At 39.6% G+C, this 14,915-nt stretch overlaps 4 protein-coding genes across 6 annotated transcripts; all 4 read right to left on the bottom strand.

Annotated features, from left to right (window-relative positions):
* Nucleotides 1-285: 285 nt before the first annotated feature.
* Nucleotides 286-7,157, bottom strand: LOC6587314 (facilitated trehalose transporter Tret1-2 homolog). Of its 2 annotated transcripts, none has more exons than XM_002013220.2 (6): nt 7,097-7,157; nt 2,895-3,009; nt 2,640-2,834; nt 1,894-2,079; nt 1,593-1,837; nt 286-1,521 (listed from the first exon to the last, which is right to left on the bottom strand). In XM_002013220.2, the coding sequence occupies exons 1-6, from the start codon at nt 7,121-7,123 to the stop codon at nt 751-753; spliced, it is 1,539 nt and encodes a 512-aa protein (XP_002013256.1). In that variant the 5' UTR covers nt 7,124-7,157; the 3' UTR covers nt 286-750. The 2 variants fall into 2 exon arrangements, with proteins under 2 accessions (XP_002013256.1, XP_026850986.1); XM_026995185.1 differs by lacking the exon at nt 7,097-7,157 and adding an exon at nt 3,347-3,663.
* LOC6588645 lies at nt 7,155-8,372 on the bottom strand. 2 transcript variants are annotated; one of them, XM_026995186.1, is made up of 3 exons: nt 8,120-8,372; nt 7,905-8,046; nt 7,155-7,774 (listed from the first exon to the last, which is right to left on the bottom strand). In XM_026995186.1, exons 1-3 carry the CDS (start codon nt 8,341-8,343, stop codon nt 7,574-7,576), a joined length of 567 nt encoding a protein of 188 aa, XP_026850987.1. In that variant the 5' UTR covers nt 8,344-8,372; the 3' UTR covers nt 7,155-7,573. The 2 variants fall into 2 exon arrangements, with proteins under 2 accessions (XP_026850987.1, XP_002013255.1); XM_002013219.2 differs by having other exon boundaries at nt 7,842-8,046; nt 8,120-8,369.
* Nucleotides 8,373-8,554: 182 nt separating this feature from the next.
* On the bottom strand, nt 8,555-9,378 carry LOC6587409. The gene is given in 4 exon segments (XM_002013218.2): nt 8,555-8,835; nt 8,895-8,985; nt 8,987-9,091; nt 9,173-9,378. Coding segments are annotated over 4 exon segments (645 nt in total). The 3' UTR covers nt 8,555-8,592.
* A 494-nt stretch (nt 9,379-9,872) lies between these two features.
* LOC6587281 (E3 ubiquitin-protein ligase complex slx8-rfp subunit slx8) lies at nt 9,873-10,716 on the bottom strand. The gene is made up of 3 exons (XM_026995325.1): nt 10,619-10,716; nt 10,392-10,559; nt 9,873-10,335 (listed from the first exon to the last, which is right to left on the bottom strand). The coding sequence occupies exons 1-3, from the start codon at nt 10,707-10,709 to the stop codon at nt 9,992-9,994; spliced, it is 603 nt and encodes a 200-aa protein (XP_026851126.1). The 5' UTR covers nt 10,710-10,716; the 3' UTR covers nt 9,873-9,991.
* Nucleotides 10,717-14,915: the final 4,199 nt, after the last annotated feature.

The following is a 14,915-nucleotide window of genomic DNA, read 5'->3' as shown; positions in this document are numbered from 1 at the left end:
AATTTACATTTTGTGCGTCGCTTTCGATGTCGATCAATCAATCAATCGACGGTGACCTTCACATTGACCATGCCTCAAGGGAAACAAAACGAAGAGAGTAGCGACAAACCCTGGCGCCAAAGGTAGGCGTGGCCTGTCTCCAATGCGAAGTCGTACGACTGCAATCGGGGCTTGGTGCGACAGACAGTGCCTGATAATTTTCTAATTTCTCATTTGAAGGGGCGTACCCAGGGTCCAGAGGTTATCGTTATCACTAAATGGGCTCAAACATGCATACACTTGGGATTGGGATTGCTGTACAGTTTAGTTTTATTATCAACTATATACATAAGAGTATATGTCTTTGCCATCCATTCCATCCATCCTTCTGTCCATACTTACACATATACTGAAGAGGACGAGGAAGGGTCTTTTCCCAAGTCCCCCATCAACTTATCTAATGAAGGGAAGGCGTTACATAGACATTCTAGATAGGTACTTAGGAACTAATTGAACTGTGTATACTTAATATTAACATTGTGCAATATTGATAAGAATAATTGTACAGTTTGCTCAATATTATCTATCTATTTAAGTGTTTATACCCTTGCAAAAAAAGATTTGACATTTGTGTTTGCAAGATCATTCAGAACTTATCTATCGGCTAACCGACGAGAATTTTCTTTCAACATTGGTTGGTCTTGACTTCATATCTACCTACGAGTACAATAGCACCTGGCTAAACTAATCTACAAGAACTAGGAAAGTCCATTAGCGTCCATTTAGCCAGGACTGTATTTGGCTGGCACTCTTGCCCTTCGTCTCTTGCAGCATTGTGGCCACATAGATGGTGGCAGCGGCCATGCACGTGGCGAAGAACCAGAATGTGACGTCCGATCCGAGAGACTCGATCATTGTGCCAAAGCTTTTGGTGACGATAAACACACACAGCCAGTTGGCCATCACAGTGATTGCGACGGCAGTGGCCTTGACGTCGGGCAGGAAGAGCTCGCCCATCATCAGCCAGGGAATGGGGCCATAGCCCACCGAAAAGGTGATCATGAAGAGCACCACGCAGAGCAGCGGCAGCCAGCCAATGGAGGAGACATCCTTGCCGCTATCCTTCATGTCGAAGTAGGCACCCAGTATGGCCAGGCAGATGGACATTACTGTGCTGCTGAAGAGCAGCAGGATCTTTCGCCCAGCACGATCGATCAGCAGCGAAGCGGTTAGGGTCATGATCACCTGCACAACGCCCACGATGATGGAGCAGACGGAGGCATCGAGAGTGCTGCCTGCGGACTGGAAGATCGGAACCGTGTAGAAGATGACCGCATTGATGCCAGAGAACTGCTGAAAGAACATCAGCAGTATGGAGATGACCAGACCGTTGCGGGCTCCACGATTACTGAAAAGATCCAGGATACCGGCATCGGCTGCGGCCTGGTCCAGATCATTTTGGATGACTTGGATGGCACTGCGCGAGTCGCAGTAGCGACCCCAGAGCCACTTCAACGAGAGGGCGGCCTCGGCCCGTTGACCCTACAAGGTAAGATAAAGGAGATATATGGGGCTTGAAGATGTGTGGCATGGATGGATGGGCACTCCCTCACCTTCTTGAGCAGATAGACTGGCGTCTCGGGCAATATGAGCAGGCCCAAAAACAGAAAGATTGGCACAAACAAGCAGAGCGTACTCAAAGTGGTCCAGGACACCATAGATCCCACTAGATACACGAACAGTATGCCAACAGTGAGCAGCAGTTGGAATAGAGTGCCCAGGGTGCCACGAATGCTCGTCTCGGCAATCTCGGATATGTACATGGGTGCGACCACGCAAAAGCTGCCCGTGGAGATGCCTAGATAAAGCACAGATTAACAATCAGTAAATTATTTTCAAAAGATAGTAACTTACCGATCAGAAAACGCCCAAAATAAAGCCAGCCAGCAGAATTGGCGAAGATAATCGAGAGCCAGGCCAAAATAAAGGGAACATTCATGACCATTGCTGTGTAGCGTCGGCCTATGGCATCAGCAATGTATCCCGTGGGCATGGCTCCCAGAAAGGCGCCAATAGCCAGCAGGGAACTGACCCAGGTCTCTGAAAATGTAAAGAATACAAAATCAAAGAAAATATAACAATATCTACAACTCTTATCGGTAATCGAACTGAACAAGCGAGCTCTTATAATTTATTATCAAACCCGTTTATAGCATCCAATTTTTCAAGAGATTAGTAAGACCATTTAAGTCATAGAAAGCGACACTTTTCCACATTAAGATAGATGTTACTCAGTGACTATATCTGTTTATTTGTTACTCTATAAGCAAAAGTGAAAACAGTTTGATTCTAGGAGGAATTACTGGAAGGTTGGAAACAAAGTAAACACTTGACTGAATAAACGTAATTCAGTGTGAAATTGCATGAATCGGGATACAAAATCATGTTACTCTAGCTATAATAGTTTTTGAGATCATCAAAACAGACTTTTCTATTCATGCTGATCAAGAATATATGGTGAAACCACACGAACTGAATACACCCCTCTGTCTGTGATCTATAAGTACCAGGTGGAATTACTATCATATAAGACAGACAACTTTTTTATCTCGCTTAAAGTGTGGATAGGAATCAATTGTAATATACTTCGAGCTACTTACGTTGGCCCGCTGTCAGTTGCAGACGGTCTTCGCTTGGCAGAGGCAACGGTATTGGGCTGGTTCCATTGGCAATTGTAGCGTTCCCCATTGTTGAGTTCCCTGCTGTGGTGTTAGCTGGCGGGTGCACACTGATCTGATCTAGCACAGGGCTGGTCCACGCCAAAGCTGTGCCAGCGGCAACGGCTCCCAAGCACACTGTAAGTTGTTCATTAGCGATCGATTCACAAGAAAACCACTATGATGTCTTCCACTCACTTATCAGGGCAGCCACATATTGACGGGTCTTCGAAGTTTTAACCACACCATCCTGCAGTGGGTCATAGAGCATTGGGTTGCGAGCCGAAGGGTCCGCATCCTCTTGACTGACAGTCTGTAACAGGAAATCATTTAATTATTATCTGGAAAATACTAAAAATATACGACATGATTTTAAGCTCATCTCGGATTTGAATTGGCATTTAAATGTTATTTTAATTTCTGTTGCCCACAGGTGCCATTGTGTATAAAGTCCAATTAATTTGTTGGACTGGGCTTAAATCATTACACGCAACTTTTGAAATTTGGAAAACATTAAAAAAGTATCCATTGTATAAACCAAATGATCTGAAGACTAATTAATCATTTGACATTTTTTCAATAAAAAATGCTGTGAGCAAGATGAAAAACAATTCTTTTCGGATGGTGAGAATACAAGTGCTTTCCTTTACCTGCCACCAGCGCGCCATGGCGCGTACTACTTTTTCCGAATCCATTTTAAACTGTCTCGATTTCCGGGTTGTTCTTTCCCAACGTCTTATGTAAGTCAAACACACACACAAAACGCACTTTGCCCAATTTAATGACAATTTTGTTCTTCTTAAAAAACACTACTTTATGGTTTGTATATTTTGGTTTATATTGAGCTTATTTTTATCTCTTGTCATTAATTATCTAAGAAAGATGTATATATTTGTATTTGAATATTTCGCTGTTTGTTGTTTTCGTCCACTAATTTTAGTTTTTGAGCCTCATGGGCAGCGGTTTGTCTCGTGCGGCCACCTCGAGACGACTGAATCGTTGGACTCTTCGAAAAAACGTATTTTGATCTCAATTCTTTGCGAACATTCTTTTAGTTTGCATAGAACTTTTATTTTATTTGGCCTGGCGCTTTGTTGGCATTTCATTGTATTGCCAACGGATTACGCGCATTAGATGCACACGAATCTTACGTTTTACGTCAGAAACAGATGAAATATCTTTAGGAATTGGGTAAAGGTGGGCTTGTCAAGAAGGCCACCAGAATACTATGGCAACCTGTTGGAGAAGACGCATGAAACTATCGGATCTTTAATCGTAATGCTGCTAAGAGGTCTTACTGGGGTCACATAAATCTATTGAACCTTTATCTATTAGCATATCATAGTAGTCGGGTCAATAGTCAGCCAATATAAAGAAGTTTAAAGCTATGCCACAGATCATTCTGCGCACATATTAAGCATACGCCCCGCGCCTGAACCGAACAAAGTACAAGCCAGCAATACTTCCGACAATGTTTTTGCCAGTTAAAATTAAATTGCTAAATGCATTTCGATGCGTTGCACTCGCTTGCCAAATGCCAGGAAAGATACCGACCCGCATCTATCAGCTGTGCCCCGGCTATAAATAGAAACTTGTTTTTGTTTCCGATTAGACGACGACTACGATGTTTGGAAATGCATTCCTTATGAAAATGATGAATCCTTGGGGGAGTGCAAGCGAGCGTTTAGAATGTAATTTAAACGGAATGTTTAATTGGAAAATAAAACACGTAAATCTTAATGGCGTCAAGTGCATGCCAAAAGAAACCTGTCGCCAGATTCACACCCAAACAAGTCACACAGGCATACACATCTGGTTGGAGGAAGTGAGAGAAAGAGAGAGCGAGTGAGCGAGCACGAGAGAGATCGCCAGAAAGAGTCAGCAAGAAAACAGACACACCCACCGTACTGATAGAGGCGCGCTCGGCTCGGCTCATCTTATCCCCATCACATGCTAATTAGTCGGCGTCATTTGTTTTGCTCTGTTCGCATTGCTCTCTAATACCATACCACAAGGGGTATGATGATTATGATAATACATTTGCCACACAGTCGAAGAAGTGGGTTCATATGTTTTCTTGTTTCTGCGATAAGCTATACCTTACGAATAGACAGAACTGATCAGCTTGCGACTTATTCACACATAACATCGCTATAATTATCAGACTACAGAGTATGCAATGCTTCGGTTGCCGGTGTTATCATTTTTCTCTTCGTATTGCTTAGTGCCATTTGTCGTTTTCCCGATGTCAAGTTCAGCTATCGCCTTGTGCCTTGTGCTCGGCTTCGAGAGGATTGTTCCCATAAATTTGAGCAGGTGCCCCGTGGGGCCGTTCGTTTAATATTCAATGTTTCCTCTTACACGCCCACATTTTTCTTGTCTCTATTGTTTTCCATATTGCAGCGCAGTCGGCGATAGACAATTTCTTTTATTGACGGCATGCCCTTAATTCGCTCAAGTCCATTGCCCATTCGGTAATTAAAATGATATTGTTGTGGGGATACCAGCGGATACATCAAGGTGTGTTTTGCATTCATTCGCATGTATATATGTATGTATGTATGTATGAATGCAGTATCTATGTATGTGTGGAGGGTGGGGTTTTCTGAGGAGCCTAAATGTATACTTTGAATTTGCCCTTCCGATACCAAATTATAATCTAAATGGATACAAAATATTTGGAATTGAAACAAAATTTTCAACAGGTTTTACTGATTCTTCGAGGTGAGCAACTTACATAGTTTCAGTCATGCTTTCCATTATTCATCATATTATTTATTAATTTTATTATTCACAAAAACAAGAGTACTGGTTAATCTGCATACAGCCATATGTACAGTGCAAAGTCTTTCTCTACGCTCGTAATCAAAAGGAGTGATGCATTTTCTCTCTTAAGAAAGTCTTTTGTACTTAATGAAATATCTGGAAAACATTGCTCAAGTTTCCTTGAAATACAAGAAACACATTTACTAAACTGAATCACAAGAGGTTTGGATGAAATGATTCATAAAATCACTTCAAAGAGTTTCGGCAATATTTTAAAAATTCTTTGGCAGTTTCATAGTTTTGTATTTATCATTTATGGCGGATGCAGTGGTCATTGAATGCCAGAAAATATTGATATGTAAATATTATTATTTGTGCACTGCAGATTGCCCGACAGTTGGAAACAAGCAAAAGATAAGCTCGTGTAAATATACAGAGGCTGATGGGCACGCGACTAAAAACTACTGTATGTACATTATCGTAATATTATATTGCTGCTCTGGTTATATTTATTGTTTTACTGTCCCGACGTGATAACGTGATATATGCGATAGGGGACACTAGCCGAAATAAGGCCATTTTTCGGACCATTATCTGGGGGGCTGGAGTGCATGTGAATCATTTAGTCGATTCGAGTGTGGGCTAAGCAATTGGCAATCGTTTGCCTAAAATCTCAAATTGAAGAGTCCAGTGTCACGCTCAAAGTTAAACACTTAATTGGCCATTATCGAAAACAGTTAGTGACTGCGTGACCCGCACGGCGATCACCTGCCAGTCTGCTGTTAGCCTTGATAGCGCCCCATTTTGATAAGAATCTTTTGGCCCCGTGCTCAATCGACTCTATAGATGCCTAATTCCCAATCAAGTTATTTGGTAGTCCTGGCCGAGTTTTGAGTGGGAAGTAATCTACCCCCCGAATTGCTACACTTCCTAAGTACATAACTCTTGATGCTGTGATACCCTCTGCTAGACCTAATCGTTGGTTTATGGCCTCTGATAGCACAAACACTCGGCCTGGCAACCTTCTCAGCCTATTGAAAACGGTTTAAATCATTAAGAGAGCTGTTCATGTGTAGAAGTAGCTTGTATAAATCCTTATGTTTTGTGTACATTTCTACGCAGCCCAAAATACTGATTAGGTATTTTGCAATTAGGGGCTAATAAATTACATAGTTCGCATATTGAAAGATAGGTCTAAGCAAGCCATAATTATTTGTTTTAACTAATCTAGTCCGAAAAAGTATGGAACATATGAGTTCTAATGTACTCAAGCGCCAATGGGGATCGCATTTTATAATTTATTTTATACACATAATTACGTATCACGTGATGTGGATTGTCCAAATGGAAGCATTAGAAATTCTAATATAGAACCAAAAATGCTGAAATGATTGCTTCGGGAAATAGTTTTCTTGACTTGTATTGGCTTGACTTATAATCAATGGTGCTCCCCAATCTTGTCTGCATTAGTTGAACACAAAATGTATTTTTCTAGAAAACAGCTCTTATTTTTCACACGCCTTACCGGTTTTAAGTGTTGATTTAAAATTCCGTTTAAAAATCATCGTGATTTTTCTTATAATTTGGTGTACGTAAAATTCGTATATTACAATACATATTCCACCTGCTCTTACCTTTTTAATGTCTTCGCTGGCAACCATGTTCCAGTTTGAATAAAAAACAACAACAAAATCAAATTCTTAGGCCGTATTTACGGCTATATTATTTCGGGATTTGTATATAACTCGGTAGTGCTCTTACAACTATTGTGATCGGCTCCAGTTCTGTAGAAGCGCTTTTACTACTGGAACGTGCGAATGCGCGTTGAGCGTCCGAGCAAAACTGAATTTCTCAAAGGAAACGCGCTTAACATCGAAACGAAATCGATGGCCACAGCGACGCCAGCAGCAACGGCGACTGTGACGGCAGCAGTGACAGTGGCAGCAGCGCAGCCGTATACGGTATACGATATAATTTCGAATTTGCCTTGTTGGTGTTGGAATGGATTCGAGCGGGCGAATCTATGACGTCCCTGCTGATTGGAGAACCACTCGCATTCAATTTTGGATGAGGGAATGGTGCCAAATGGAAATCAATAAGGGTCAGACTGCTCATTTTTTGGTTGTGATCTGGTGCAAGCTAAAATTACTCTTGCTTAAACCACGTCTGTAGCTCGTTCTGGATCTGTCCGTTTGGATATCCTGATAGGACTTGAATTTCTCAACTATTCGCTGCAACCCTTGCTCCAACGATGGTGATCTGACCTTGTCGAGTACCTTGAGAATGTAGTCCGTTAGGGCTTGGCCCAGCATCTGGTGGGACAGAGGCAGATACAGAGGTCAGACAGATTTGAGAGATCAAACTGAACCTGACACCCACCGCAATGTAATCCCCACCCACTCTGCAGCGGCTGTGCGTTTGGTTATTGTCATTTAACATCACCTGGAACATGATCGGATCCGACTCATTGATTAGAGCGCCCACAAAGCGGATAAATGTCAGAGCATGACCGTGCAAGAGGGCAATGTTGATATCTTCACCCTGTTTGAATTTAGAGATGGACCAATACCACTCGTTCAGAAAGCTGCAGATTATAGAATACTCCAATAATATTACATTTTTATGCATCAGAGAGGATCCCAAATCTCATTTCTTACGTATAGAATACATCCTGGCCAAATCGTCGCTCTCGAGGTCTGATTAAGTTCCACGCCTGCCTCAGAGCCACCTTTTCGCAGAGGGTAAATCCGAGCTCATCCTTAATAGGCCCCGCCTTTATTGTTAACAATTGCTTCGGATATATTTGTTTGGCAATATTGTAACGTATTGAAGATGTAGATGAAGAACGTATTTTGCTGGGGATCTCGTCGATATCGGCCATGGATTAATTTTGATCAATACTCATAAATAAGAAAAACTAAATCCAGAACAGGACTCGGAATAAAGTGTAAGGAACGGAAAAAATAAAGCTTCAGAAAAATATATTTACATTGTGATTTATTCCATGTGGATTTTCCACAGCATGCTAGAACATTCTCAGAAAATATTCATTCATAAAGTTGCTAAAAATTTATTACTAAATTAAAGAACTATATTTTCCGTTTTTGGTTGGTTTTGTTTTATCTCTGAGTTAATCCATTATTAGAGACTTCTTAGCTGACTTAACACTGGATGCCCTTTCGCTTTTAGGTTCGCCACTGGTATTGGTGTTTCGGTAGAACCCAGACATGGCTTTTTTCCGGGCTTCTTCGGCCTCAGCATATCCACCGACAATTGTCACCAGTTTTTCAAGGGCAGTCGTCAGAGTGCAGGAGTTGTGTTTTTCTATGACCGGAGAGGACAGCAAGTAATCCTTCAAAGCATTTGCCAACATCTATGCAACGATAAATATGTATCAAAATGTACTTAGTGCACTTTCCATACGGTTCTTACCTTCATGTCATCGAGGTCGATGTCGGCTTTCAGATGAAACGGCAGATTCTCATCCAGGCTCGAGCGAAACTGCAGATTCATATCCAAGGTTATATCCAAGTCTCATCATCGCGGTGGCATGACCGTGAAGCTTACTCATGCTGATTTTTCCCTGTTGTCGAAAGGTGTTGATCAGCAGTTCATGTTCCGTAAGAAAGCTGGTTCATAAATGATGGGTAATTGTTATTGTTAATTGTTAAGACAATGCGACAAGATTGTCAAAGCATATTGAAGCTTACTCATAAAATGTGTTCTGCCCATAGCGACGTTGAAAGGGCTCAATAAAACGCCAAGCATTGCGCAGTGCAGCCTTCTCCAAAATACTAAAGCCATTATCATCAAGCTTATAGCTGATATCCCGCTCCGGCAGTGGCTTTGGGTACACGGGCAAAACGATAGTTGGCCTTTGTTCTTCTAATAACTCAACATTAATTTGACTTCCCATTTTTAAATGACTGTGTTTTGGTTTTTCCTACATATTCGTAATGTAATTTTATTTTAATTCCATAGCCTACTCTAAACAATAAATTTGAAACAAAAATATAAACATTTTTATAGAACCATCGGGTTCTATAAACTCCCGGGTAGTTCGGGATGCAGTGTCTCATAACTGGATCGCATATCTCCACCTTAAACAGTGGGGCTCAGTGGAAATGAGTTGGAAATTTAATTATTGGAGGAACAATATACGCATTGTATACTCTCTCGCAACTAATAGAGAATTTTCTACAGCTTTCATAAAATGCAACAAGGTGGAAAAGAAACTAAACTAATTATCGTACGATTCCCTATTTTGGTCTCTTTTATTAGGTGCAATCATTTTTATCAACGTTCAAAAACATTAAAAAAACACGGATCTGGTGGTCTCTTAAGCCAACACTGAAGAGTGCATTTTATTGTACATACAAATGATTGTATTGATATATGTATATTGTATATTGTAGTTTTGTGTAAACAGTACATACGGTAATGCAGTAGGCAGTGCTAAGAATTGTTATGTGCCGTTTTCTCTAACTGGCCTTTATTTTCTGCTTATGCAAGGAAAGCGATGCTGGACCTCAGGGAGAATGCCCGCACCAAAACAAACGTATGGAACTCTCATATTCCTGGGATTTTCCGCAAATGGGGCAGTAGCCATTCTCGCGCAGAGCCTGTTGCAGGCAACTGTCACAGTAAATATGGCCGCAAGTGGTGGAGCGTGTATTCTCCAAGTGGTTAATTTCAATAAGGCATATACCGCAGCGGAACTGACCGGAAGGCTTACAACTCCAAGGATCAACCGGAAATCGAGGAGTTGGTTCAAGCGAATTGATGTGCACACGAACCCTGCCTGGATCATGAGGCGGCCTGAGACTTATGCTTGCTTGGTTGCTTGTTGTAGTAATCGAGACAACGTCACCACCTGAAAACCAGAAAAACTCAGCACGTCTTACAATACCTTTACACATGTTTACTTACTAATGAATGAAATTGTTATGGGTGTTCCAGTTTCAATTTTGTGGGTCATGTTGATGTCCATCCCAATCGGTCGTTGGGGTATGTTCTTGTTGAGTAAATAATAGTCCACGATTGCAGAATAGTTTGGTTGCTGTAAAGTACTATGATTGCCTGCTGCTTCATTGGGAGCTGGCAATAAAAGACATTTTGACACGAAAACATCTCACTTCAGTCTTCACATTACATACCTTCATCGTTCGGATTCAGATCTTCAGCGTTTATAGGTTCCTCAGCGACCAAATCGTTTGCCTGATTTGGCACGTCTTGACTATCGTTCATGTCCCGATTTTGCTCGTTATTATTTATATTATCACTCATTCTAAAACTTTCCAGGAAACGAACAATTGACTAGTTTGGTTGAAAAATTAATGAATAATATTTTTTCCTTCTCGCACTGACACATAAAAGGAAATGTTGCCGAACTTTCTATCTGTCAGTGTTGGAAAGCAACATCTGGCCATGTTTAAATTTATTTGGGCTATCGTTATCGGTGATAAAGTTATCGCCAAAGAAACTTTGCAGTTTTCAGATCCAATTTTGCTTTCTGGCTGTTGCTTTTTCACAAAAAGTGGCCCAGGTCCTCGACTGATAACGACTGAATATGATTGTAGACATTCGCAAAATAAGAAGCCAAATCAAGGCTCTTGTTCTGTGTGATGAAGTGTACAATGTGTTAACAGCTAGTAAATAAAACGCATTGCGAATAAATATTTGTATTTATATGTATATATATTTTCATTAAATAATTTAACATCGCTTTATTCCCACGCAAAGAACGATTTCGGTTTTAGGTTGTATTTGTTTTTGCTTTTGCTTTTCATAATTATGAGATAATTTTATTGTTATTTTGTTTGGAATAAATAATAAGTTAAGTTTACTCTTGCTCGTTAGGCCATGACACACGTGTCATGTCATGTCATGTCGACGACGCATATGTTATGTTTAATTGCAATGCACTTTTCTATGCGAAATAGTCACCTCTCAATACGCGTATATCGTATAGTTTACGATGTACATAGGCAAAGTATATATTTTATGTGTATGTTACCGGCTGTATTATGTCTATATTAACGTTACAAATTACTTGTTTCTCTGTGGCAGTGGTAAGTAGAGTATTATCAGAGTACCGTTCTAACGTATTCTCGCTGATGTTGTCCCGAAACACTCGATCATTACAGATTGGTTAGGTATGGGTTTTTTGTTTTCTTTTTGGATTCCTTTGCGGTTTAGCTCTGTCCGTCTGTCTGCTGCGTCTGCGTATATGCATACTCGTATGTAGGTATACGCAATATAGATAGATATATACATATGTTAGTTTATTATATGCTTAATTTGCTTGGGTTTTCTCTATATTTGCAATTGGAATGGAGAGGATACAAAAAAGAAGAAGTTCTAGCAAACTAAAACATTCTAAATTACACTTTAAATTTAGTTTGTTCTTTCCGCTTCGTGTTATGGTGGGTTTTAGAAAATTATTTCAAAGTTAAATGTAATCGGTATTCATTTTGTTGTGTTCTGTTTCGTTCATACAGTCATCTGCTGACCTTGAAACTACTTGAAAACACTATTCGCTATCTGCACTCAGCACATTTTTAACTATTCGTTAGACTATTTTCTATTCCATTTACCATTTACCATTTCAATTTCCATTTTATTATTTAATTTGCATATTAAGTAGGTAGCAAAATGCTGGTGGTAATATTTGTATTATTTCCGCTAATATTTCACTATTACCTTAAGGTTTGGTTTATTACTTCGTTTATGTTCAATGACGCGCTAGAAAAGGTTTTAACTGAAACAAAGTTAAAAAAAAAAATCAAAACAATAAAAGTAAACTCTGAGACATTTCATGACTGGGGGATGGGATTCCGAAACATGTATACACTATTTATGTAATATGTCTGTAGTTTGGTGTGTCGATTGCTATGAAAACTCTCCTTTTCTGCTTAGGGAGTGTTTTGTTGTTGATTTCGTTTCGCTTCGCTTCGTTATGTTTTAGTTTTGTTTGGTTTTCAGTCTTTTCAACAAATTGATTGCTTGGATTTTGTAAATTTGTTTGCTGGATTGTTCTTGTGGCTGTGTATTTTGTTTTCTAGTTGTTGCTGATATCCTTTCGGTGTTGTTGCCTGATGAAAAGAGCTACGGGTTTTCAACTAAAATGTTGGTTCGTATTGGCCTAACATTTGATGGAGCATGCTCATGATTTGTTACACTTAGTTCTTAAGTACGTTTCCCCTTGTTTTGGTTGTTAATATTATGCTTATTATAACTCGCTAACGCCCTGAGCATTTGGTCTCCATTTACTTGTTAAGTTCGACAGAAGTGTTTTGTTTGAAATTGCTTTAAAACCCAAAACAAAATCCCCGTAAAGCGTCAGAGAGGGTTCTCAAAGTCAGTGGAAAAGTGGTCTAGAAAAGTAAATGAAATTTTAGGCACATTTAATACATACACAAATTCACATATTCGTTTTATATAGTACTTAGGCATACGCTTTATCCAACTTATCCAAACCGCAATACAACTGATCCTTGAAACATGAATATTATCGGAATCTGTGTGTGTCTTGTCTAGCGCTGCTGCCAATATTTCCCGTAGTCGATTCGATTCGAGTCTATATAATTTGTTGTTGTTTTTAGTTACTTTCGCTAATACTCGTATTAATGAGTGTTCGATATTGTGCAATACATTTCGGTAAATTAGTTCGTTCCACTTCTGTTTCAATCACTCCTAACGCTCAGCCGCTCTGTGTATCTGCATAATTATCAATTCAATTCATATTTGCTCAACATATTCTTGTTCTTTGTCTTTGTCATCATTTGCCAGCTAACAGATGGCTTTGTCTGTCAGTTATTTTAGTTTGTTTTAGAATTAGGTATTTACTCTAAGTTAAATGCATATACAATTTGTAGTACTTGGTTGCCTGCCAATCATGTTTTGTTTAGTTTTAGTTTAGTATGTAACTATGTATATGTATATTATATGTAGTTGCTGCTCTGCCGCTATTAATTTAGGTTTAGATTTGTATACATACTTTTCTATACGTGAATACTTTTTGCATTAACAATATATCCCATTCAGCGTCAATTTGGATTTTGGTTTTGCTTTACTTGTTTAAATGTACGATATGACACAGTGATATATATTCCATAGTATATGTTATTCTAAAGTACAAGTACAAATACATATCGAACAGGGTTCAGCCCAGAGCACACGCACAAGCGGCACAAGCAAGAACAAATGCCACGCAGCCCAACTCACACCCACACCCACGCCCACACCCAAACCCACACCAATCTCCATTTCCGCTTCCGTTTCATTCCAACACCAAACCTTAACTGATCATTCCACCGCTAGGTCCCTCCACCTCCATTCCCCCCCACCCCCCTGCCACCACATCTTAAGGCTAAGCTAACTACAACTAAGAAGCCACAACGATTCGCAAATCAATTGAAGTTTTGTCCTAAGTATGTACTTGTGATATCTCCCACCAAAGTACAGTTTGTCCTCTACTAGTATTCGGTATTATTACTCGTCTATGTAGAATATGTTTCGAATTTGTAACCTTTGGGTCGTTCAACGATTAAAGCTTTTGGGGTAACAAATCAAGAGAACTGGTTGGGGTACTGGTATCTATATATAATAGGTATGTATCTATATAATATTTTTAAAATGAAGGCGACAGCTGTAGTAACATTGACGTTTCTTTGGTATGTAATAATCGTACGACGTTAAAATCCTAAAATCAATAACCAGGATGGGCAATGGGCAGCTATTAGGTCGGTTCGGAGATGGTCCCGGCCCTGGCCCCACTTGGCCTCTCTACAAATGAACATTGCTCCTCGTCTGCATTATCTTTTCTGACGTTTGTTGCTTTTTAAAAACTCTACTTTCTATATGCAATAATTAACAATTCACTATATAAAAATCAATTTGCCTCAACTATATGTTTGGTTTGCCTATGCTGTGGTTTATAACTCTTTGGTTTCGAGAATCATGTGTAACACTTGAATTGTTTCTCCATTCTCCAGTATAAAATAAATCTGACAACAAGTAACCGAATATTTATCTATTTAAAATCTTAACGCTTCCCCTCATCTATCGCTAGCTCTCTCTTTCTCTCTTTCGCATCAGCAACACTTTGATCAATATTTTGAATCAGTATTTTAATTTAAAATCAAATAATGCACAATCTTGGTTATGAATTGGTTTACATTAATACCATTCTAATAATTGATTTGAAATTTGAATCTGAACTTGAACTTGAATTCCGTATATGAATGGTAGCTTGTTATTTTCGTTTGTTTTGTGGTTGGGTTCTTGTAGGAAGTTGTACTTTGCATGAAGACGAATGATTATGCTTGGTGTTTTTTGTTTGTTTTTTTTTTTTTGGTAGCCAACACAAATACATATACATACATATATATATACTTCGATTTTCCTGCTAGCCTGCTAATCTGCTATTTATTGCTTAAGATCTCTCCCTGA

Source organism: Drosophila persimilis, unplaced genomic scaffold (genome assembly GCF_003286085.1).
Source record: "Drosophila persimilis strain 14011-0111.01,24,50 unplaced genomic scaffold, DperRS2 tig00000000-arrow-pilon, whole genome shotgun sequence".
Taxonomy (NCBI): domain Eukaryota; kingdom Metazoa; phylum Arthropoda; class Insecta; order Diptera; family Drosophilidae; genus Drosophila; species Drosophila persimilis.
The sequence above is the reverse complement of the archived record's forward strand: the minus strand, read 5'-3'. Positions and strand labels throughout refer to the sequence as shown.